General features: G+C 45.4%; 1 protein-coding gene across 1 annotated transcript in view; it reads left to right on the top strand.

Moving 5' to 3' along the window:
• Nucleotides 1-25,559, top strand: part of nav3 (neuron navigator 3) — a 285,560-nt gene that overhangs the window by 153,188 nt on the left and 106,813 nt on the right. The window contains exons 2-3 of the mRNA XM_080492455.1: nucleotides 8,167-8,284; nucleotides 9,816-9,868. Coding sequence (XP_080348581.1) covers nucleotides 8,167-8,284; nucleotides 9,816-9,868 — 171 coding nt within the window. The remainder of the gene's footprint in view (nucleotides 1-8,166; nucleotides 8,285-9,815; nucleotides 9,869-25,559) is intronic.

Below are 25,559 nucleotides of genomic sequence, written 5' to 3'. Positions count from 1 at the left end.
GTTTTTTGGAGGAGGACGTATGATCAATAAAGTTCTATGTTTTGAACAATGAGCCTGTGTTTTGGATATCGGAGGTGTGAACTGCAGCCTGGAGGCTCTGCAGGTTGGAGCGCTGCCATGACTTTTGGATGAGGTGGATTTGAGTGAGGCCTCTCTCTCTCTCTCCGATCCCGGGACGAGATAATGACGGTCCTGTGTGAGGGAATAGAGACGTGTCAGACCTCAGGAAGGGTTTCAGTAGCAGGGAATAGCTTCCAGGTGACTCCTCCCAGAGGACGCTGTGCCAGACGTGTCACGCTTATTGTCAAGTCTTTACCAGACAGCAGATGGGAATTTGTCACAGACGAGTCGATTTCAGTTTAACCAACCTGAGGAAAACCCATTCATGCTTTTGCTTCCTGCAGACTGCACAGTGCTGAAACAGGAATGAGAGCTTCTGACTTTAGTAGGAGAGCATTCCTGCTAACTTAGCAGGTAGCATCCAGATCTAAAATGATTCATTCGCTGGTATTTGTGGGGTAGGCGTGGCCTAAACATGAGGTCTGTGGGCCACAATCCGCCTGCAAGAGGCTGCAAACCAAGCACATTTTAAATCTAAAGGTTATCACAGCACTATTTTCTGGTTCCGGCCCTCTCAGGATGAAATTGTGCTGCATGCAGCCCCCGAACTGAAATGTGTTTAACATCCCTGATATAGAAGTTGGAGCTTCTGACCGGAGGGTTTTGGTTCAAATCCCACTGCTGGTTGCTTCAGGCAGACTTTCTGGTGTAAAACATGAGCCAAAGCTATCGTGCAGATGACGACCTGCTGGGAGCTCAGAGGGGAGAAATCCCAAAATCACTCATCATCTACTGTGCTACTTCAGCTTTTAATGTAGTACTCTTTAGATTCTTCACTTCAGTGGGACTCCAGATAATTAATACAGTTATAAACTAAGAATCCCAATAAAAGTAGAGAGTCTGGTTCTTTTATTCACTTTCCATCGCTGCATTTTCACCGTGGTCCAAACTCTTTTTCTTCTTTCCGTCATCCAGCAAGGACTTTCCCTTTTCATCTGGATTGTCTGCGCTGATGGAAGGAAGAAGGTCGCTGTGTGTTTTCAGACTCAGATATACTGGGACGTGAAGAATAAAGTCATAAAAAACAAAGACAGATGAGAACAGGTTCCTGAAAATGTACATGAGCAAGTAAATCTGGTAACTTCAGTGAGGAGTGGCCTGGAGGTCAGAGCAGCTCCCCCAGCTGACAGGGTGACCCTCGACCCCCATCAGCTCCCCGGAGCGCCGCCATGAGGCTGCCTACCGCAGTCTACAAATAGGATTGGTGGATGTGGAAGAAAAAGATTTTCCCCAAGGGGATTAATAAAGTAAGATTAGTTTAGTTAGTTTACTCGCTACTTCTGGAAGTAGATTTTCACGCTGGAGCTGCAAAAGGTAATGAATTTAAAGTAAGTGTGTGTGTGTGTGTGTGTGTGTGTGTGTGTGTGTGTGTGTGTGTGTGTGTGTGTGTGTGTGTGTGTGTGTGTGTGTGTGTGTGTGTGTGTGTGTGTGTGTGTGTGTGTGTGTGTGTGTGTGTGTGTGTGTGTGTGTGCGTATAAAGCTTCCACCACCATTAATAAAAACCATTAAGATACTTTAAAAAGGCATTTATTAACACATTTTTACCCACTTTTTTTACTCGAGTACGTCTTACCTAAATTAAATAAGTTCCATTTATACTTTTTCTTTGAGTGAAGTCTTTTTTTTTTCCACAACTGTCTCTACTACCAAGTACTTTTTCCACTTAAATGGAATATTCAACTTGCAGTTTTCCAGAAAGCCTCTCACGCCGACACTTTCACGTCTTCCTGCTCACTTCTGCTTCAGATTTCCGTGACACAAATCTGTTGACTCTTTAGCAGCTTTCTTTGGAGTTCTCTGTTTGTGGTATTGTTTTTGTACTAATCCATCTCAACACTTATGGATCCAAGCTGTGTGTTCATCCCTTCGTCTCACCTGTTCGGAGCAGATTACGGAGGACACTCCACGTTTTGGGTATTGATTCTATTGGCTCGTCGCTCATTTCCTTAATGCCCCTTCGTGTTGTGTTTAATTACATTTAGGAGCCGTGCGGCAGCAGTGCTGCTGCCAAGCTGAGGTTTCCAAGCCAGTGCAGCCTCGGTGGAGACGCCTCTCCTGGCTTTCTGTTCCAAATTGCATTACACAGCTAAACGTCCTCCAAGTGATTGTATTTGTGCTCGGACTCCTCCAATGCTATTAAAACTCCTAATTTATTGGGCAGAATTGGAATGATGCCCTGATTAAAGAGCCCATACGTTAGGAGCCGTTCAGTAGAAGTACATTAAAAATATAGGAGAGTAAATACACTTCAGCATCACAGCTGTCTGCTTTTGGCCGGCTCCCCCTGGAGGACACTCTGAGAATCTGCAAGCTCTGCCAATAATACCTGCGTAGCTGGAGCCGCTGCATTGTGATCAGGGCTGTTGGAGGCAGTTTATCTCCTCCGGGGTGTGAGCCGGATGTTTGTTAGCGGCGTCGGGGATTCCCGGCGCTGGAGGGGGACGGGTCGGCGAAACAGGTAGAGGAAAAGGACGGGGAAGACACTTTGTGTGGCTTCAGCGAGGATAAACCTCAGCAGGGGGACTGGACTTCTGCTGATTGAATGTGGCTGCCGGGAGGAAGCAGAGAGGAGGGGAGTGGGGGAGTCAGAGAGTGTGTTGGTGTGTTCACCTCGGTATCTGCAGGGTTTGGAGATTTGTACGCGTGTATTTGTTGCCTCGTCCTGTGTGTGTGTGTGTGTGTGTGTGTGTGTGTGTGTGTGTGTGTGTGTGTGTGTGTGTGTGTGTGTGTGTGTGTGTGTGTGTGTGTGTGTGATGTCAGTGGCGTTATCGCTGGTGTTTTGCCGTCGCCGCCTGCTTGCGCCTCCCAAAGAGGTCAACGGGTGCAGGAGGCTGACGGATTCGACTCGGAGCGCCGCCGAGGAGTCATGAAGTGAGTGGATGGGCGAGTCGCCTCACGCAGCGACGGGAGAAATGTCGCTTTTGATGTTTGCGAGGCAGCTGAGAGAGGATGTAGGGAGGGAGGGAGGGAGGGAAGGAGGGAGGGAGGGGAGCAGCATGTGCGAGGAGGTGACAGGTGATGGAGGTCAGGTCTGAGCCACGACCTCCCAGATCCAACATCTCTCCTTTTATTCTAACTTGTTTGTGACGTTGAAGTAAAAACAAGATTCCTGCTGCGTCTCGTCTTCGCTCGTTGTCTTTGCTCGTCCTGTTGAAGGCGGCAGACAGCTGAAGCTAAAAGAGTTCCAACCTGCTTTTAATCAGGATTAACGGCGTTCACGTCGCTGCAGATGAAATGTGGATGTTGAAGCCTGGAAATGAGAGAAATCTTCAGGAACGTCTTGCTGACTCACCCAACATGGAGGCTTCATTATGGTTTACCTTGAGGAAACTATACAAGCTGTTCCATCAACCTGAACTAACTCCTGCTTTGACTCGGTTGGTAGAGCGGTCGTCTCCTCATTGGAAGGTTGCAGGTTCAATTCTCCCTGTTCACATGTTAAAAGCCTCGTTTCCACTGCGCAGTCCGTGCCGGTGTGGTTGGTCGTGAGAGGGCGGAGACTACTGTTAGTGTAGTGACGTCACGTAGGTGCGTGGTTGAACCGTTCTCTCTGTGGTGGGGCCGCGCGACAGAGGTGGGTCTGGGTACGCTTTGCTTCACTGTGACGTACCGTCACATCCTGCACAGTGGAAACAAAGTTTTGGTGCCCTTGAGCAAGACGCTGAACCCCAAAATGCTCCCAGTGCATCGATGGAACTCCTTGCCTCCAGAGGGACAGATTGGCATCGGGAATCGAACCGTAAAACGGTGCCATAATAACCATTGAGATTTAAACATTAAGGCGTTTCGTTGTTGTGGCGCAGAGGGTAGGTTTTAAAAAAGTCTTAACGTTTCTCATCTTGTTCCAGAAACGACTCCAATCTGAACATAGATTACAAAAGACAGTCGGTCCACCAATCCTGTCCGTCGCAGCCTTGTTCATGATGTTTGTAGAACCTCCCCCTGGCAGCGCGGCTTCGAGGCTAACGCTCGCGTGCTAGCTTGTTATGCTAACGTCAGTCACGTCGCAGCTCCAGTTGTTAAAGTTAAAAACCAAATGGTTTCTTTGGAATTGTTCTCAGTTTGCTTGGTCGGGCTTTATGTTTGACACGCCTGTTACATCACATCCATCCCTAAACTCTTTAACGTGATACTAGTTGCATCTGTTGTTGACGTTACAGTATAAATAAGTGATGTAACTCTTATCTTTTGTGAAGTACTTGTACTGTATTTCTGTCTGCAGCTATAGACAGTATCTGTGTGGCCTGACTCAATATGGAATTCCGTGTCGCGTCTTCATTCTTCGTTCACTTGCTGTTGTGAGGATTTCATAGTGTGAGGTATGTTTTCCATCCGTACAATAAAGTAGCAGGAAGCAGCGTTTGTCAATGAAATTGTAAAAACAAGAGTTTACCTGTTGACGCCGAAGAAAAGAAACCTTCCCTGTATTGATGAGAACTCATTCTTCTCTCATCGGCTGCAGCTCAGCGAGTCTCTTCACCTCGTCGAGTTTGAGCTTTTGATTTTCCTCAACTGAAGTCGTGTTCTTTCACAAATCAGCTCAGTCCTCAGTCAACATTTATTCCCCACTCCTCTGTACCTGTACTCTGTACTTGTACTCTGTACTTGTACTCTGTACTTGTACTCTGTACTGCTCCAGTATGCGTGCTCGGTCCCTCTGGGTGAAACAAGTGTTTGCAGACAGACCGAGAGGTTTTGCTGGAGTCTGTTTTGTTCTGAGTCTGAGTGAAAGTGTTTCTCTGCAGCAGGAAGCAGCGTCGCCGCCGCCGCCTGGAGCCGCGATGCAGCCTGTGTTTGACCTGCAGGTTAAGCAAGGCAGTTTAGTTTAGATTGGAAGGATATTCCTCCAGGAGCCTCAGCAGATGCAGCAGCAGCTGCTTACTTCGGCGGCTAATTCACCCAAATTGGACTCGTGTATTGAGTATCACCCTGTTGGATGATTCGGTTTTCGGTTTTCCTGGCGTCTCGTTTCACGTCAACATTATTTAGAGCAAAGTTTTCCAGCTTTTAATGAAGCCTTGAGGAATCACAGTGTTGGCGCTGTCCGTTGCATTATGGGCCCTGTGAAGTGAATTATATGTCTTTATCTCTGACTTTAAAGGTAAAATGTTTTGGTTGATTCATGACTTTCTAAGCAGGTGAATGAGATAAAAACAGTCTTGACGTCATGCTAAAGACAGTTTTGTAATGTGCCGTTGGCCGACCCACTAAAATCCACCTTGCAATATAAGTTTGCACCACAGGAGGTCCAGTGAGTCACTCTAAGAAGCAATCGGAGGCTTGGCCACACAACAGAGGCTAAAGCTCTTGATCAAGGTTGGATAAGTTGGTAAAGAATAAGAAATGATGTGCGTCTAGACTGGACCTCTTCCCTCATGCTGAGGAGCTGCTCAGCTTCATGCAGCAGTGAGTCCTTTCTATCAGAACCGGTGTAGTATGGAATATGGAACCCCTGGAAAATGGACTCGGTGCTCATATTCCGCAGCGTATTTATTTATATGGTTCTTAGTTCATTTCAACATTTCAGTGCAAATATTAGGGGGGGGGTCAATATTCTGTGGGGGGTCCACCTCCAATCTTACACCGGGATGTGTTTGGTTTGGTTTGCACTCCTCATGGTCTTTCCCAGGTGAATGTATTGAAGTATCTTACTGTCTTCATGATGGGATTTGGACCGGCAGACACGGTACTGCCACCACTGTCCCTCACCTTTACCTCTAGGTTGGACTGCTCTGGTCCTTTAGCATCCCACACAAACGGAAATGTTCATTTAAAGACTTTCTGGACAGACGTCTGTTTCAACCTGCACTACGTTAGACCGTACTTGTTTCTCTGCAGACGTGTTGATCTGCAGTCTTTGTGAAGGAAGAAGAAGAAGAAGAACGGAGGATAAATGGTCGGGGGAGTCGACTGAACATTGATCTGCTCGGTTTGCTCTCCGTCGCTCTCCAGGTTGAGCTCACAGACGCGATGTCACAAGTTTATCCGCCCAGCAGCTCCTGTTGAAGCCTCGGTGATTTCCTGCAGTCTGATGATGCAGCGCACACACACACACACACACACACACACACACACACACACACACACACACACACACACACACACACACACACACACACACACACACACACACACACACTCCTAATTCCTCCATTTTCTCACACACTTTCCCCGTTCCTCGCCGTTCCTTGTTTACGTGCCCCCTGACGGGATGTGGTCTGCATTTCCACAGTTTCCCTGTCTTTGGCGCAGGTTTATTTAACGGCGTGTTTCCCCGTGACAGCGCTCATTTTTCCGGGGTTCCGCTTTACGACTTCTCATCACGGAGAGAATCGCTGCGGGAAACCACAACAGACAGACACTTTAAAGACTCCCACAGAAAAGAAAGGAGCGGGAAAGAGGTGGTTCCTAATGGAAGCAGTGTGCGAGGTGACTGAGGGGGGAACATCCTGAGAACTGGCTGCTGTTTATTGAGGGAATTCCTCAGACAGAAAAACACAAACAACTTCATCAGCATATAATCAGATAAAGATTGTCTTCCAGTTTTTAACCTGCAGCCAATCTTTCCTTGAAGAGAGAAACCCCTTCCTCATAAAGGATCTGACATTTCTAAGAGGATTTTCAACATTCCAAGTCCTTCATGCTGCTGAGGCTTGTGCTGCTTCTCCTCCGGGTTTATAATCCTGGGATAACAAGAAAGTTTTTCTGCAGCAGAGTATCAGTCGCTGTCTATATTCGCTCTGCCGCAGAGGTTTTCCACTCCCAGAATCTCAATTCCAGCCGAGTCGGAAGAAAGAAAGACGTCCTCCATGGCTGTCGGAGGGAGTTTGTGTGAAGCCTACCCAGCATGCAGCGGGAGGGATTGAAGCTCCGGACGACTTCATTGACTCATTTCTGAGGCGCAGGAAGGCGATCGAATGAAGTTTGGAGGAAATGGATCGGTTTTTTTCAGATTTAAACAATCGTGAGATGAAGAGTCACTTTCCCCTCGTCTGCCTCGTTCCTCTGTTTCCTCTGTCCCGACGGCAGCGAGGCGCCTGTCCGGGTGGAGGGGCGCCGCCATGTTGGAGTCTGAACATCTTGTGTTGGTTGGAGTTTTGCATGTGGAGAGAGAGCAGCCTGTGATATCAGCAGGTTGTTTGGCAGAATCAGCCCAGAAAGATCACACAGTTTAATTCCCGCCTGTTGGAGCTGGATGGAGACGTCAGCGTCCGTCAGACCAGCTCACCTCCAGCTTTGGATTATTTAGAAGAAACTGAAAATGTACTGAAGTTTGATCACAGGACACAATATTCAGTGGTGTTACAGTCCAAAGTGTATTTCTCTTTCTATTGGATCTGCTCTGATTCCTCCTGTCACCGTCTCAGTTCAGCTCAGGGTGGAGATTTAAATGTTTAAAGGGTGGAGTTGTTCAGCTGGAGAGGAAGGACGTCGCTGCGTCAAGTGTTTAACCCAATACTACACAAACAATTACAATACTTCTTTGTCTTTATCGAACATTAAAATACTGTGAAATCTTAGATGACTGGATGGACTGAGGACAGTCAGCCCTCCAGCTTCTTTACAACGTTGCTCACATTCACCCATTCACACACACATTCACACACACATTCACACACACATTCACACACCAATGGAGGCGGCGCTGCCATGCGGGGCTTTAGGTTTGAGTTTCAGTGTTTTGCTCAAGGACACTGTGGACAGACAGGGGATTGAACCTGCAACCCTCTGCAGATATCCATGCCTGGATAAATCGGTTGTTTGTGTATTTTTACTGGTTGAAGGAAACCAAAGTTCTGGGTGAATCTTCAGTTTATCCTCTCATCAGTACTTTGAACAGTAACTCTTTGTCCTTTAACAATTCAGAACATAACATCTCTGGTAACTTCGTATTAACCGGCCGATATTAGTTTAAGACCAGTGATAGTGTGTCAGAGTAACCCCACCCACACACACACACACACACACACACACACACACACACACACACACACACACACACACACACACACACCCACTGACAGAAGGTTTGTTGTGTTGTTGCAGATTTACACGGACTGGGCCAACCACTACCTGGCCAAGTCCGGCTGCCAGCGCCTCATCAAGGACCTGAGCCAGGACGTCACCGACGGAGTCCTGCTGGCACAGATCATCCAGATCATAGGTAGACATCTGCACACACACACACACACACACACACACACACACACACACACACACACACACACACACTGTATTTAGTGCCAGAAGGTTTCATTAAAATGGACTTTATGTTCAGATTGTAGTCATTTTCCATCGTCACCGTTTGGTTTTGAGGAAAATATTTACTTTCTCATCATGTGTACTCTGCACCACCGTGAAGAAAAACTTCAATTTAAATGTTATTGTGGCTCAATTGTACTGGTCCGGCTGACTGGAGGTGTCTGTGGTAACTGAAGTAAAGTGTTTGACACTCCGGGGCTGAATTCAGCTCTTCACTTTCTTCTCAGTTTGGATCATCTTCTTTAATCATTTAATCTTTGTAATAATCAGAAATACATTGTTACACTTCTACTAACTGTCTGACCTCTTGACCTCTCAGACTCTTCATATTGACAAGATGTAGATATGATCCACACTGCAGCTCTCTCTCTCTCTCTCTCTCTCTCTCTCGCTCTCTCTCTCTCTCTCTCTCTCTCTCTCTCTCGCTCTCTCTCTCTCTCTCTCTCTCTCTCTCTCTCTCTCTCTCTCTCTCTGCGCACATAATCACTGTTAGATCTCTGGGACGGTGAGGCTGCATCGGGCCGGATGATTGAGTGGATCCCTCTAGTGGCCTGGCATGCTCACTACAGTGTTTACTGCCATTTCCGCTGAAACGGACGTCGTTTTCAAAACGTTCCCGTGTAAACGATACGTTTCCACTTGAAGCGTTGAGAACGAGGCCTTATTCACCAACACGCAGTCACGACACCAGCGTCAGTCGCTGCAGGTTCGGCAAACGCAAAATTACACAAAATTGGTACCGTTAAGTACCGGTATCGATTCCCTGGTACCGGCTATCGGTACCATATTGGTTCTAATGTTAAAGGTACCCATCCACCGACACGGCCACACTTTCAGTCGGCGGTCCGTCGATCCGTCGATCCCATGGCTGCGCGGTGATGAATAATGTGTGACGCCTAATGAGTTATTCATCGATTCTTCAAAGTGGCTCTTATGCAATCTCGCCTCAGTTTCATTACATTCTTCATTCTCTTTACTTTACTTTTCTCAACTTTCCCCAAAACTTTCCCACTCTGTTTATCTCACACACACACTAACAGTTTCCTGCCCGATTACACACAACGCTGTCGTCTCTCTCTCTCTCTCTCTCTCTCTCTCTCTCTCTCTCTCTCTCTCTCTCTCTCTCTCTCTCTCTCTCTGTTGAAACTTTACCCTCCCTGTTCGCCCGTATAGACAATGAGGCCAAGCTGGCCTGTCACTAACTCTCTGGCGGCAGCTGACGAATTAGGCAGCTTTGCTTCCCAGACCTCTACTGCAGTGCTCTCTCTCACACACACACACACACACACACACACACACACACACACACACACACACACACACACACACACACACACACACACACACACACACACACACACACTGGATGTGTGCACCTGAACGTCAGGATGTTGGGACCTGGGTGAAATCTCTCCTCTGCGTTTCCCTTCCAGCCAATGAGAAAGTGGAGGATATCAATGGCAGCCCCCGGAGCCAGTCGCAAATGGTGAGTTTGAATCCTCAACTTTTATAAATCCAGCCTCGGCCGTCCTCCTAAAGAGAATTATGTTAATGGGGGAAGCGTTTTTCCAAACCACTGACTTCTCTCTGCGCGGCTCCTGGGCCGTAATGAGGTTTTTGAATTTGCAGCTTTGTGCTTTATCACCAGATGAAACGGGGCGCAGCAGTAAAAACGTTAACATGAATTCATGGCGGGGATTCTGGGCAGCCGGTGTGGGAACGCTGTCGTCACGAAATCCTCAGCAGTTTTATGAAAATCCTCTCATTATTGGACTTAGTTTCTTTTATTGGGAGCTGCAAAAAGTTTAAGTTTGATCGACTGATGTGGAAAAAGAAATGATGTAAAGAAGTAATTTCTAATAGATGTAATGAAAGTGGTGCTTTCTATGCTTTACATGGTATTATGGTATGGTGTGGTGTGGTATGGTATGGTATGGTATGGTGTGGTGTGGTATGGTATGGTGTGGTGTGGTGTGGTGTGGTGTGGTGTGGTGTGGTATGGTACGTATGTTATGGTATGGTATGGTGTGGTATGGTATGGTACGTATGTTATGGTATGGTATGGTATGGTATGGTGTGGTGTGGTATGGTATGGTACGTATGTTATGGTATGGTATGGAGTGGTATGGTATGGTATGGTACGTATGTTATGGTATGGTATGGTATGGTATGGAGTGGTATGGTATGGTACGTATGTTATGGTATGGTATGGTATGGTGTGGTATGGTATGATGTGGTATGGTATGGTACGTATGTTATGGTATGGTATGGTATGGTGTGGTGTGGTATGGTATGGTACGTATGTTATGGTATGGTGTGGTAGATATGGTACGTATGGTATGGTATGGTATGGTATGGAGTGGTATGGTATGGTACGTGTGTTATGGTATGGTGTGGTAGATATGGTACGTATGTTATGGTATGGTATGGTTAGGGTTATACTGCCATAATCTGGATCCTGACCAAATTACAGTGGGAGGAAGATGCTCTATAATCTGATGTTAGAGGAGGAAGATGCTCTATAATCTGATGTTAGAGGAGGAAGATGCTCTATAATCTGATGTTCGAGGAGGAAGATGCTCTATAATCTGATGTTAGACGGGGAAGATGCTCTATAATCTGATGTTCGAGGAGGAAGATGCTCTATAATCTGATGTTAGACGGGGAAGATGCTCTATAATCTGATGTTAGAGGAGGAAGATGCTCTATAATCTGATGTTAGAAGAGGAAGATGCTCTATAATCTGATGTTAGACGAGGAAGATGCTCTATAATCTGATGTTAGAGGAGGAAGATGCTCTATAATCTGATGTTAGAGGAGGAAGTTACATACATTAGTTCACCTTCTCTAATCCCATTCTGTCCAGTTTGTGCTATTTATCTCTGGACCATTGAATTTCTCTGTAAAATACAATAAATTAACAAGTTTAAATTCTAATCTGCTGTTTTGGCTCAAACTGCAGAGGAACAGTTGGAAATGTCAAAAATTAATTCAATTTATTTTTATAGCACCAAATCCAGCACAGCCATTCCTCTTTACAGAGAAAAACCCAACAATCAATTAATGAACTATTAGTCTGGGAACACTTGGGAATATAATACATTTGCTGGAATTATCTCCACTTATGTTGTAAATCCCTTGAATTTGTTGGGATTAATAGAATTTTTTAGGTTTTATTTTCCTAAATAAAACTTGATTTCATATAAAAAAGATTAGAGAGCAATGACTTCCTTCACCAAACCTCAACTATCTTCCTCTGTAATCAGAGATTAGTGAATTAACCGCTTCGCTGAAGGAATGTCAGAGAGCCGTGAAAAGTTGAAACCGTCTCAGACTTTCTCTGCCACTCTCCATAATCTGAGTTTGGTTTTCCTGCCCCCTCCTAATGAGACGCCGGGCCACGGAACCGCCGACTGTCGTCACTCCCAGATAATTCTCCGTCACTCTAACCGGGGTTGACCGAGTGTTTATGCGGCGAGGTTCTGCTCTGGCGTCGGCCCTCCTGCCGTTGAGCGAGCCTGAAGCTGCTCTGGCAGCAGCGTTTTAATCCACATTCTTTTACTGGGTCTCACTTTGGGAGGTGAACAAATGAAGCCCGCCCTCTTTTTGCGTCAGTATTTCAGTCGCCGGTAGTTTGAGCGGAGCACTTCCAGGAAGAAAAAAGCAAGTCGAGGAATTTGAGAAACACTCGGGACGCGTGAAGAAAATCCCAGAATTTCTCCTGAACCCAGTGTTTGATACCCGGGTTCTCCTCGGCCCAGGAGCAGCAGACTCTGATGGAAAAATGAGTTTGTATCTGGAGATTTACGAGGAAAGTTCATCTTAATCTCACCTGCTGCAATGGATCTTTTCTTCAAACACGTCGTCAAGATAAAGCTGAAGGGAAAATATAAGTAACGAGGGTAGAATGAGGAGGGTTGCAGATCTACACTGATACTCTAACTCATGACACCAAAACCTTCATGTTGCGGCCACTAGGGGGCGCAGAGAACAATGAGCTCTAAACATGAACAGCAGGAGAACATGGACATTCTCATGGACAGACCACCAAGCTGGATTGTTATTATGGGGACTGTCAAAATAAAACCACCAAGCTGGATTGTTATTATGGGGACTGTCAAAATAAAACCACCAAGCTGGATTGTTATTATGGGGACTGTCAAAATAAAACTACCAAGCTGGATTGTTATTATTGGGACTGTCAAAATAAAACTACCAAGCTGGATTGTTATTATGGGGACTGTCAAAATAAAACTACCAAGCTGGATTGTTATTATGGGGACTGTCAAAATAAAAGTCCCAGGAGATTAAGGACTGGTGCTGCTCTGTTGCTTTGCTACTCTGCTACTCTGCTGCTCTACTGCTCTGCTGCTCTGCTACTCTGTTGCACTTCTGCTCTCCTACTCTGCCGCTCTGCTACTCTGCTGCTCTGCTACTCTGCTGCTCTACTGCTGCTCTACTTCTCTGCTGCTGCTCTCCTACTCTGTTGCTCTACTGCTCTACTGCTCTGGGCGCCCGGTGGCGAGTCTCCAAGACTCCCAGCTTGTGTTGTCGGCATGAAGCCAAAAGCTTAAAAAGAAAAAACAGAAGCTGTTGGTTTTTGTTTGAGTTTATTGGAAGAGTCGTCAGTAAATAACTTAACTTTCAGATTGAAATCAGCTCATGAGATAAACGAGCCAAAGCAAATATTTAAACACTCAGACGGCCACATGTTGGGTCGGCCGGCAGAAAGAAGGATGCTCCTCGTCTGCTTTCTGTTCACGTGGAGGAAAGAAGAGCGGCTGAGTTGTGACGGATAATCCAGCTTCACATTCTGATATAGAAGCAGATTGGATTGGAGTTCTCCTGAGTCACGACGCTGAACCGGAGCTGCAGCGTCACTAAAGCTGCATGCTCTCATATTTGAATGGTTTCAATTGGTTAAAGATTGTAGGAGGAGAAGCGCAGTACGGAAGCAGTAATAATAATAATAATAATAATAATAATAATAATAATGATGATGACTCACAAATGAGTGGATGCCTTTCAGCATTCACACAATGAAGAAATGGTTTTGAGTTTTAAACAGTGTCTTCTACCCAACGTGAAGAGGTTCAGTCCTGCCAGGAGGACGCAGCGTCACGTTTAGAAAGATGTTTTGGTAAATCTAGCGTGTTCTTAACGTGTTCATCAGGACTAAATGTTGAGATGGAGAACTAAAAGTTATAAAGTTTTAAAGTGAAAACCGTCACTTTTTAGGGCTAGGGTTGGACAATGGAGCTCGGAGCCTCTGGAAATGTGACTGTTTGAAAAGTCTCCATGGTAACGGGGGGAAAGGTAATATTTCTGAATCCTTGTTGCTGCTCGTGTACACCCCGGACGGAGGAACAGGTTCTTCTGCACATGCTCAGTAGAAGTTTCCTGGTGTCATGACTCCCAGTCCAGATTCTCCTGGACTTGGTACTTTATTTTGACAGTCACCACAATAACAATCCAACGTGGTACTTTTATTTTGACAGTCACCGTAATAATTCTGTCGTTGCCACTGATGAAAATATTAATAAAATGTCTCTTTTCTTCTTGATACTTGAAGTCATCTGTGTACAATGGGCAGTAGTATCTGGAGCGCAGATATTAAATAGTATTAAATCCATCATTCAGCTTGAGGGTTGTAGTAAACCACAGATGGAACAAACAGTTGTTTTCCTCTCTGTCTTGAGTTAAAGGAGACATATCATGCTTTTAAATCCTTCCTTTTTACATATAAATCATACAGTTGTGGTCTATACAACGCGAAACTGCAATGCTTGGGTCTGAATTCCTCATTATTAGAGCTCCACAGGCCCCTTTTCTACCCCTTTTCTGATGTGCTTCTGAGAGCAACTCGTTTTGGGGCGGTCTCTTCAAATGCAAATGAGACACTTCATACCCCGCCTCCTCTCCAGGTTGCAGAGGTGACACTCGGTTCAACGTCACCCTGTTCTGCCATCTTTGTAGTTTGATAGAACAGATACAATTATCTAGCGGCGCAGAAACTTTATATTCACACATTATTTACAAAATGTCAACAAGGGAAGATTTGTCCATCCAGCCATACATGTTGGAGCCAGAGTCGGACCCGGCGGAGCCAGATGAAAATGACGATGATGCAGCTGCAGAACAACGTCTTCATATGGATGTAACGCAATGGTGTGTTACTATATTTACACTAACTTCTCCATCCATGCCCACTACTACAATACTGCCTGTATTACAACGACTATTTAACACAGAAGTTACATTCTAATCTAAAACGAGCACACAGCGCTAACATATGAAGACGGTGCAACTGCTAATGCTAACAAAACAATGACAGGGACGTCTTATCATCACACTTTTTAGCGTTATATACAGCTTACCGAAGTGCTCTGTTCGTCGTCTCCATAGATAGAAGGAACTGACCGCTCAATCAGACCAAGTCTTTCGGCAAATCCTTCTTTATACTGGCGGAGGTTGCTGAAGCAGTCGTCCTTAAAGTGATTCGCGCACACAAAAATGACCTTACCCACAGATGTGGGTACATTTCTGTGAAAAATAAAACTCAACCAGGCACTTCGAAAAGGTTCTGATGCTGGGAGACGGTGTAACGAAGCTTGTGGGTTACTACATCCAACAACCGAACATTTCCACTTATCCTCTCGTAACTTCGGTTGGACTACAAAATCGCAGCGAGAAACAAAAATGGCGGATTGCTCGAAATGTCGATGTCCTAATTTGGCAGTTCCGCTGAGAATAGTGTGACGTCATTGTTCAAAAAACGTAATAGAGAATAGAAAAATCGAAACCGATCGCAAAATATGACCAAAACAGAATATAAAGATATCAACGGAGCACCTGAAGAGACTACTTTGAACTTTTCTGTACTTCTAAACACTCTAAATATACAACAAAATGCATTTAAGGGCTAAAAAAGTGGATTTAGCATGATATGTCCCCTTTAAGGTTTTAAATCCTTTCTCGAGTTGTGATCCTCTCCTTCAGTCCGCCTGCTTCACCTCTGCACCTCAGATGAATGCCTGACGTGTGAAACTCTAAATGCTGCCGTGTTTCCTGCTCCTCTGACGGTGCAGTTCCTCCCCAGTGCAGACGTCTGACGGAATCAGACGCACGCCCAGGTTCTGTCAGGGAGTCTTTTTTTTTTCTGCTCAAACACGAGAACGGCAGGCGGAGGAAGGCAGAAGAGGCTCATTCAGCAGAAAATATTAAAGCCTCGCAACACTAATCCTCCTCATTATAGACAGACATCATTAGCAAACCACAGAGCACTTCCCCGCAATACTGATGACTCCGCAGTTTCACTGTGTGTGTGTGTGTGTGTGTGTGTGTGTGTGTGTGTGTGTGTGTGTGTGTGTGTGTGTGTGTGTGTGTGTGTGTGTGTGTGTGTGTGTGTGTGTGTGTGTGTGTGTGTGTGTGTGTGTGTGTGTGTGTGTGTGTGTGTGTGTGTGTGTGTGTGAGCACACTACGTTCATGTTATTTGACGCATTCACAATGATCCAAATGTTAAAATGTGCTTTTAGTGGAGTCGGGTCAGGTTCTGGCTCTGGCTCCTTTTAAACATTATCCTCCATCCATCCATCCATCCATCCATCCATCCATCCATCCATCCATCCATCCATCCATCCATCCATCCATCCATCCATCCATCCATCCATTTTCTCCTGCTTCTCCGTTTCGGGGTCGCGGGGGTGACGCCTCAGATTAACCCTTTAAAGACTGAAATCAGAAGTTTCAAACATGGTGTAAGGTTGATCCCTTGGTGGCACATTATATATCAGGATTGACCAAATATTTCACATTAAAAGCCTCTAACATCCTTTAGGGTTCCAGTCCCATGAGTATCACTGTCCAGTAGTATAATCTACCCACTTGTACTAAAATGTCATGTTGTCCCTTAAATTACTTTTGTATCCTTTTTGTGTGTGTGTGTGTGTGTGTGTGTGTGTGTGTGTGTGTGTGTGTGTGTGTGTGTGTGTGTGTGTGTGTGTGTGTGTGTGTGTGTGTGTGTGTGTGTGTGTGTGTGTGTGTGTTTGACCCTCTCACACCCTCAGGTGAAGATGAATATAAAGTGTAAATTCCCCCACACTGTCTCGTTGCTTCTAATTTGTGGTATTGAGTTTTTAAAGTGTGTGATGGATCATATTTAGTTCGGCGATCGGCTGCTCTGGCCTCCTCCCGGCGTCACAGACTGACGCTGCACTTTTCTCCGCTCGTTGATTTATACTAAGTAGGTGGGCGTTTTTCAACTTCTAGTTGGCTGCTCCTCTGCTGCGCTCAGATTACTCATGAAATAGAATAAATCACATTGAACTCTTCAGGCCACCGACTGTGGGGACGACTTTCCTAAGTTTATTTAATGAATCAAAAGTTTGTGAATGTTGGAATAAATGATGCACGACGTGATGCTGAACCTCATTTATCTGTATTTGCTAATGAACGACGTGCTGCTTGACAAACACTAAAGATCATTCAATCGAAGTATAGCTGACGTTGGAATACCAATAAAAACACTTTATATCCTCCGGTCTTCATTGCATATCACATCTGTATTGCTTTTTTAATGTACACTATTTACACAAATCAATTAGTTACTGTTATTAGATACTAAGACTTGACTAGATGCTTTTGGGTCCCTGTAACAACTTTAAAATCCTCTGGTTTCATTTTACTAATCTAATAATACGACAGAAATGTCTTCTGTTAATTTCCATCTTAAGCTTCAAAACAAGGACTTTACTACTGTGGCACGTCAGCTGCGGCGCTGCTCAGGCGTGAGCCTTAAACCTCAACATTCCAACAAAAACACAACTGCAGAGACGTTGCACTATTTTTTGTCATTTCCTGAGTGAAAAGTAATCAGTAATCCGATTACTTTTTCAAGGCAGCTGTGGCAACGCTGCCGAGAATATACAGACGTATGAAATGGATCAGATGTGGAGGTTGTCTTCATTGGTAAACTGTATTAAAGTCTCCACACTGGTTCTCTCTGTTCACACTGACTGTATCAGACTCTAACATCCAGAAGCGTCGGACGTCTTTAATCGATCAGAGTGACGGAGTGACTGACGGAGTGACTGACGGAGTGACTGACAGAGTGACTGACGGAGTTACTGACGGAGTGACTGACAGAGTGACTGACGGAGTGACTGACAAAGTGACTGACAGAGTGACTGACGGAGTTACTGACGGAGTGACTGACGGAGTGACTGACGGAGTGACTGACGGAGTGACTGACAGAGTGACTGACGGAGTTACTGACGGAGTGACTGACGGAGTGACTGACGGAGTGACTGACAGAGTGACTGACGGAGTTACTGACGGAGTGACTGACGGAGTGACTGACAGAGTGACTGACGGAGTGACTGACGGAGTGACTGACAAAGTGACTGACGGAGTGACTGACGGAGTGACTGACAGAGTGACTGACAGAGTGACTGACGGAGTGACTGACAGAGTTACTGACGGAGTGACTGACGGAGTGACTTGCGGAGTGACTGACGGAGTGACTGACAAAGTGACTGACGGAGTGACTGACGGAGTGACTGACAGAGTGACTGACGGAGTAATGCTGCAGCGCCCAGAGCAGAGCTGCTGTCTGCACTGGAACCCAACAAACTGCCCGTGGCTGTAAATCTCTCGTCCAAAGTGAACACATGAACCGGTTCCGTCAGCAGTCGGGTCGGTGGCGCGTCACGCCGTCACGCCGTCACGCCGTCACGCCGCCACGCCGTCCTGGTGCACAGATCAGGATTTGGGCTGCGTGTGCAGCCTTTGAGGCCAGAACACAGTCTCGGGTTTCTCTGAGGCTATAAAAGCCGCAGGCTTCATCTGGGCTCCATCTGTTGACGGCCTGCAGAGGACGAGCGACAAGCGGCACGAGTCGCTCTCCCGCTATCGTCCTCAGCGCAGCTCGCCATTAATCTCTGCCTCTAATTGATCGCGGCCCCTAATTGGAGGCCTTGGCCCCGGTTTCCCGCGAGGCCGGGCCAACTGGCGTTGGTGTGGCACCGTTCTTCACGTGGTTGATTTGATTACGGCGACCTGGCTGTCGTGCCACCGAACTATTAGAAGAGTCAGTCGGTCTGGAAATACTCTGACAAATGGATGATGGGAACTCGGGGCTGCTGAAACATCCCTGATGTCATTCTGCACGCCTGGCGCCTGGCAGAGAGTCGTCGTAGGAAGGCAGGGAGGCAGATGGGCGTCTGATAACGGCTGCGCCTTACAGCCATACCGGGGATGTGCCCCCCCCCCCCCCCTTTCACAGGTCAGACGTGGGAGAGGTGAGGTAGAAACGTCAAGTCTCCTGACACGCCGTCATTTCACAGCAGAATTCAGCTGTGGAGACACATTTTGAAACGCTGCGCTCTACCGAATGTAGCTCTAGTTTCATATAATGCATTATAAGATATCTCCTATTGTTTTCTTTATTTCTTGTGTCGACTTTTTGTCACTTCTCAAACTGTATTTTCCTTCTTTTCTTCATTTTTCAAACACTAAGGAGCCATTCAAGTGAAAACAAAACCTGTTTTTGCCTCAGAAAAGGTTTGAAAGCAGAAATACTCCTTGTTTGTTGAAGGATTAAATCCTCTTCTTTGCATGCGATGCTATTATCTCTCAAGCTATTGATCACAAGCAAAACTTCAATCAGCCTGTTTGTATCAGCCTGCAGTTTAACACGCTAAATCAAGCCTGGACAGTCCGACGCACATTTAACGGTACGTTACTCCGTCGTCGAGAAAGGTATTGAAGCATAATCTGAGAGAAACTGTATATTAATATCGGCTGCATTCCAGTCGGTTTGTGTGTCAAACTCGTGTCAGTTCAGGGAGAAGTAACGGGGGCCAAACGAGTGGAATAGAGAAAAAGAGCAGAAACTGTTTGTATTTTCAAGTTAAAAGCCAATTTAATAATACAAAGAGTGAAATGTCCAAAAACCTTCTCCTATAATGAGATTTCTTTAATGTCACCACAGTTTGGGATCTCCTTTTTACCATTTCCTCGGCGCTTTGACGTCAGATTGAAGACCCGTGCAGTTTTGACCCACAAACACTCATCGTGTTTCTTATTATAAAAATGATCCTTGATCTGTGAATTTCTCTGTTAGGATTGTTCCAAATCTGATCTTCCGTCATGTCGAGACATGTTTTGGTGACGATGAGGAGGAGAGCGTACTGACAGTGTGGAGCACCGTGGAGTGTGATCCACTTTTCACCGTGTGCTGCTCCGGTGCGAACGGCTCCCAGACGTCTTTAACTCTTACAAACACCTTCATGTCGTCTCTGCCAAAGGTGGCGCTGTGGAGTGCAGGCTTACCGTCTGGTGTGTCGGGTCACAGGCTCACCCCTCACTGGGATTGGAAGCTTTTAATCCGTGGTGAGAAGTGAACGACGTGGACAGATGTTGTGTTCGGGGAGCTCTGAGCCGGCTTGTTAAACTGTGAAACCGCCAGGTTCTTGACTGCGACACGGCAGCTGCAGCTTCTCTTGATATTTCAGGATTTGGCTCACCCTGGTTTTTCCCCCACTTCTATTCTTTTTAACTTTTACTCCACCGGTTCTCTTGTCCCAGATCTTTAGTGTTTGTCCGATGACTCCGTTCCTGCATCCATCCGGTGTCTTTATCGTATTTGATAGGAAAAAGAGTTGACTTATGTAACACTGAGCAGTCCACAAAGTGCTTTACACTGTTAATCACATTCACCATTCACACACACAGCACTGGCTGCCACGCAAGGCGCTCAGTCCATCCATTGGGAGCAGTTTGGGGTTCAGTGTCTTGCCCCGATACCGACAGATTAAATTCACCATGATGGTGTTGAGTCCTCTAATCGGCTTCAACCTCATGTGATTGGCTGAAAAAGAAAGAGACACTGTGCGTCTTTCTTCTCGTTGCTGTTGAAGACAAAGAAAGCTGCTCTTCCTTCCTGCAGTCACACTTCAGGTGTAAATAATCTGAGAGGAGGGAAAGGAAAAGCAAAGCTTGATTTATGGCCACAGACTGACCGCTGCGGCAGAGGAAACTTCATCTGATATTTAACATCTGGGGAACAAAAGGAGTTTTATTGGACTCCCACAGCGGCCGAGGAGCCGGGCAGCACCGACCCCCTCGTCCAAGAAGACGAGGAAAACTTTCTTTGACTCTGTTGTTTTGCACTTCTTTAATTTCATTGAGGATTTCGTTCAGCTCCTTCAGCAGCGTGGCGGAGCGGAGCGCCGCCCCGGTGGACTGCAGAGGAATCTTCAGGCCTTTGAACTGATCTATTCCACCACTGCTGGGTAACAGATGGCCGACGCCACCGCAGCTTTGGCATTGTAACAGCAGAGAATCAATTGAGAGGACTATCCACCCACCTTGGAGTCGAATGGTGAAGAAGTCGAGTCCGGTTGACGAGGTCACAGGTTTATCACACCGACTCACTGTGGGTAACTGACAAACTCACAAATCAGTGGGAAGAGCAGGAACAGTCTCCACAGTCCGTGGATGGGAGGAAGAAACGGTTCACCTCAGGAGTCACCGGCTTAACCTCAGCGACCCTGAAGCGGGACTGACGAGCCAAACAAGCTGCCTGTCAGCAGCCATGCCGTCGCTCGTGTCTGATGTTTTCCTCCGCCGGGCTGGACTGTAACACAAAGAAAGAAATGAAGTGACTCCCCACCGAGCCGTGAAGAAGTACTCCACGTGGTCCCTCCCTCCGGAGAGCGTCCACCGTCCGTCCTCCTCTGCCCGTCAAGTCCTCCTCACCTTGGTGAGGTTTTAGTTTCCAGTTTCCACCACTGGAAAGGGAAGTTTGCTTCAGAAGACAGACTGGATTCACCCGGCAAAACAGGTGAAAAACCTTTAAACACAAAGAGACGTAAATGTAACTCAGGAATCAAATACTTAATTCTTTAGACTAATAACAGTTAAATTAAGTAAGAAATGGGGAGAGCGAAGACATTCTCCATACTGAAAATACCCCAAATAACTGAAATACATTTTAAATCCCTGCTCAATATTGATTTTAACTTTTCGCAGATTTTAACTCTTATGGATCCAAATTAAATTACTTTTAAAGACACACATTTTTTAAATGTCTCTCCCACCAACATGTTAACGTAACATTTTAATGGCCTTTTAAAACACACGCCTAACAGCAGCTCATGGTCCAAATGCAAGAAACACTCATGACCAAAGCTCCCGGCTCCTTCTTCCTGTTACTGATGCAAAGCTTTCTGTCGCAGTCTCTGTTTCATCTTGATTTTGCAGTCCAGAGTCCTGCTCACTGCTCACTGCTCACTGCTCTGCCTTCTGAGTGAAGACCTCCAAACCTCCTTGACTAGCAGATCACCTCCACCTGATGTGACTGAGCTGCAGCCTGGAAACCAAACCCACAACCTGACACACTGAGTCAGAGGCACTGCAGTTCGGCTCAGCAGGGCCCGAGTGTGAAGATGGATCGTTCTTCCTCCTCGTGATCCCTCAGATGTGTTCTGTGCTACAAACCAATCAAATAATAAGAATAATAGAAGATTTCCAGAGACCTTGTATTCAAAGTTTCATAATGAGCTATTAGTAGTAGCAGTTGTTGCGCGATGCGTTCAGATTGTGTAACTTGTTCTCGGGCTTTGGAGGAGAAGGACTGTGTGTCGTCTCTTGACAGAAAACCTTTACTGCAATCAGAGACCGGCCCGTTTGAAATATGGGCCCGGTCAGCAGGTTCAATAAATAATCAGTGTGTGTGTGGAAACCTGTGACGTGTGGCGTTGTGGACTAAAACAGAAGCAGAGCCAGATTCAGTTTGCATCTTCAACACCGAGCTGAGAGGTGTAAGCAGTGAATTCCAGGCTTTTAGTGGATCTTCTGGAGGGTGACGGCCGGGTGACGGCCTGTCCACACGCTTTTATGGTGTAAATAATCTGCCATGTAACTTTTAGGACATTCACAATAAAGCTGCACGCTGGGCCGCATGCACTCAGCTCAACACGTGTATACAACAATGATTAGAGAAGAAACACGTTGTTTTTGCATGGAAACTGCTGAAAATAATGTAGTTTGTTTGTTTGGCCAGCAGTGGGTGCTGTTGTTTGTTTTCGTTATGAAAGTAGAATTAATGAGCCTCTATCTTCACTGAGAGTCACTTGGTTAAGCCTCATTTACACAACAATTGACTGAAAATGTCTTTTTATTTTTTGTTCGTTTTCATTATTAAAAGTTTCGTTTTACCCGGTTTGTACAGAAACAGAGTGTTTCGAAAAGAAAACCACTCTGAAAGAAACAGAAACCCAACGAAGGTTTGCTGTTTTCACTGGAAAACATCCTGTAAGCTGTAACTAAACCACGTCAGCCTGAGGAAGATGCTCTAAAATCTGGATGTTGGATAAAATACCAACATGCGGAAGCGGAAAGGCTCAGGTTTATTTTAAGGCTCGTAATTTTTACGGTTTAACGAGCTTCATGCCGCCGATACATGGTGATGCGTTCAGGTGCATCACGTAACTCTGATCTTTCTTTCTTTGTTTTTTTTCATTGCATTTACAGCAGGAAATCAATATTTCAGTAGCCGTCATGATTTTACAAAAGAGTAATCACATCGCTGATTGTTTGAATTAAGTCCCAACTGCTGAGTGTGAAGGCAGCCGGACCAAAATCATTTGTTCAGTAGCAGGAAGCGGAAGCCGCAGGGTTGACAATACTTTTCAAAACAGTCCGATGCTGTTAACACACACACACACACACACACACACACACACACACACACACACACACACACACACACACACACACACACACACACACACACACACACACACACACACACACACACACACACACACACACGGAAGCCCTTGGCGTTATTTGATTTGTAAACATGTGAAATTGAGCCTCCACTGTATATAACTGAGACGTCCACAGATACGAGATGATGATTAATCACCATGTGTGTTTATCTGCTGACTCACTACAAATACTTCACTGTCGTTCAGATCCTGAAAGAAATGTATACTTTTATTTACTGGACCAAGATCGAGAATCGGCTCGGGGTTTGTTTGGAAGCGTCGGCTACTTGAACTGAATGATTTCCGTTTGGTTTGTAGAAGTTCTCTGTTCTCCGGTTTCATAACATTTATGCTGTTGTGAACACAAACACTGCAGGACGGATGAATCTGGAAGTGAGAAGTGAAATGTGAGACGCAGCGTGAAGTTTTGAGACAGGCTGAGGGATTATGGACGCCGCGATCAATACTTTGTAAAACACTCCTTCAAAAGTTTTTCTTCACTGTGGACTGTGACATGATGGGTCACGAGAGGGGATCGTCTAGCCCCGCCTCCCTCAGCCTCTCGGCTCGCTTTCATCGACCCTGTCAGCAGACCAGTCCAGCAAAAAAGACTTATTTATAATATTTGGTTTAATACAGTTGTGATGAATGTCTCAATTCTTTACACACTTTCTGCCTCGTCAATGAAGGATGTGTCTTTAAGGGTCTCTTACCCTGATCCAGGTGCCAAATAACAGCTCTAGGTGGTATCGGTGCAATATATCTTTGTTATTTTCCACATCTTAAGGCACCAGAACCTGAACGTTGGAGTTTGAAGAAGACAAAAAGAATCTGGCTGAAAAAAGCCCAGTTTGTCCTCATTGGCTCCAGAATTGATCCCCAATGTGTGTGTGAGGCGTCCAACCGTCCCGGCTCGCTCCAGATGAACTCTCTGGTCTTCACACAGAATTACATCAGCTTCACTAGCCTCGAGAGTTCTGCTGTCGGTGATGTCTGTATGTGGAGGTAACCTAGATGATCATTGACAGTATTAAGGTTCCATAACGAACGGACTGAGGGATTTACACTGGCGCGGGTTTTTCCAGGGGAGATGTAATGTCTTCAGTAAAACCCGTCAATTACTGAGCAGCTTTTCCAGGCCTCTCCTGAGAGAGCTTGTTTTCGGTCCCGGGGGAAGTGGGAGCTGAGGTGTCGGCCCGTTGGACACTTGCATCTATGGGGTAACACTTTCCAGTGCAGCCGTCAAACATCAGCCACTCGATACCTTCAGAGAGGCCCGGCGGGCCCAGAGCTCCCGTCACAGGCCAGGAGAGGCTTCGGGGAATTAAGACGTCTCTTTCTGTGTATTATTGAAGTGGAAAGAATAAGTGAACCTAATAATAGGCTTAGAAACGGTTCATCTAAAGTAGATGTAGGAAAAAGTGGTGCCGGTTTAACGAAGAACACAGTTACATGTGATATTAGTGAAAATACAAATGGGCAGAGTTCACTAAACAGGATCTTTGGTTCGGTTGGTATCACCTGATGTTGTTGAAGTTTCTGATATTTGCATATTTATTTTATGTTAGGCAAGTTTGAATACTTTTCAAAATCAACAGAATTACAAAGCAAATGTTAAATTAAGCCAAACAAGAAGCCACAACAGCAAAAAACTAAACAAAAAACCAGCGAAAATAAGTGACTAGAAAATTAAAAAAGGAGAAAAAAATAAATAAAAATATCTAGTATAGCTAAAACTGCTCTATTAGGAAACGCACAGTATCTATAAATAGTCGAATAGCTAAAAGTGGCTAAAATAGCCAAGATGCAGAAAACAGTGTTAATTTTAACAAGAAATTCTGATTTCGTCTTTTCAGTAACACGTCATTTAGCCTTAGTCTAGTTTAGTCGACTAAATATAAGAGTTTTAGTCGATAAAGTGTTTTTCCAGAATATCCAGTCATTGTAAACATCCATCAGTCTGTTATAGAAGGTATTCAAGTTTCAATATGCAGTACACACACAGATGTAACAGTTGTATTACAAATAGTGCTGTCAATAGATTAAAAAAATGTACTAATTAAATGCACAATTTTCACAATTTTTAATTAATCGCATTGTTTTTCTACTGAAGACTGAAGCTTGTAATGGAGATTTATTCAGGGAAAACCACGGAATTAATGTCGACTCAGCACACACTATATTAGACTATATATAAATTCAAAGACCATCTTTATAACGTGAAACTGTTTCCCTCGAAGATCAGCAAAATAATAAAAACGTACATGTGCTGACTGACTTTCTGGGTCGGAGTCCTGCTCTCAGCGAGGACCTGTTCAAGGCTGCCTGGAGCTTTAATTTAGCATTCTGTCTGGATCTGCTGTCCATCCTTATCTTACTGATGTGATGCTGAAATTCAGCAAA

The sequence above is a fragment of the Lipophrys pholis genome, assembly GCF_963383615.2.
Source record: "Lipophrys pholis genome assembly, chromosome: 22".
Lineage (NCBI taxonomy): Eukaryota > Metazoa > Chordata > Actinopteri > Blenniiformes > Blenniidae > Lipophrys > Lipophrys pholis.
Note: the sequence above shows the minus strand (reverse complement) of the source record. Positions and strands in the feature narration are given on the sequence as shown.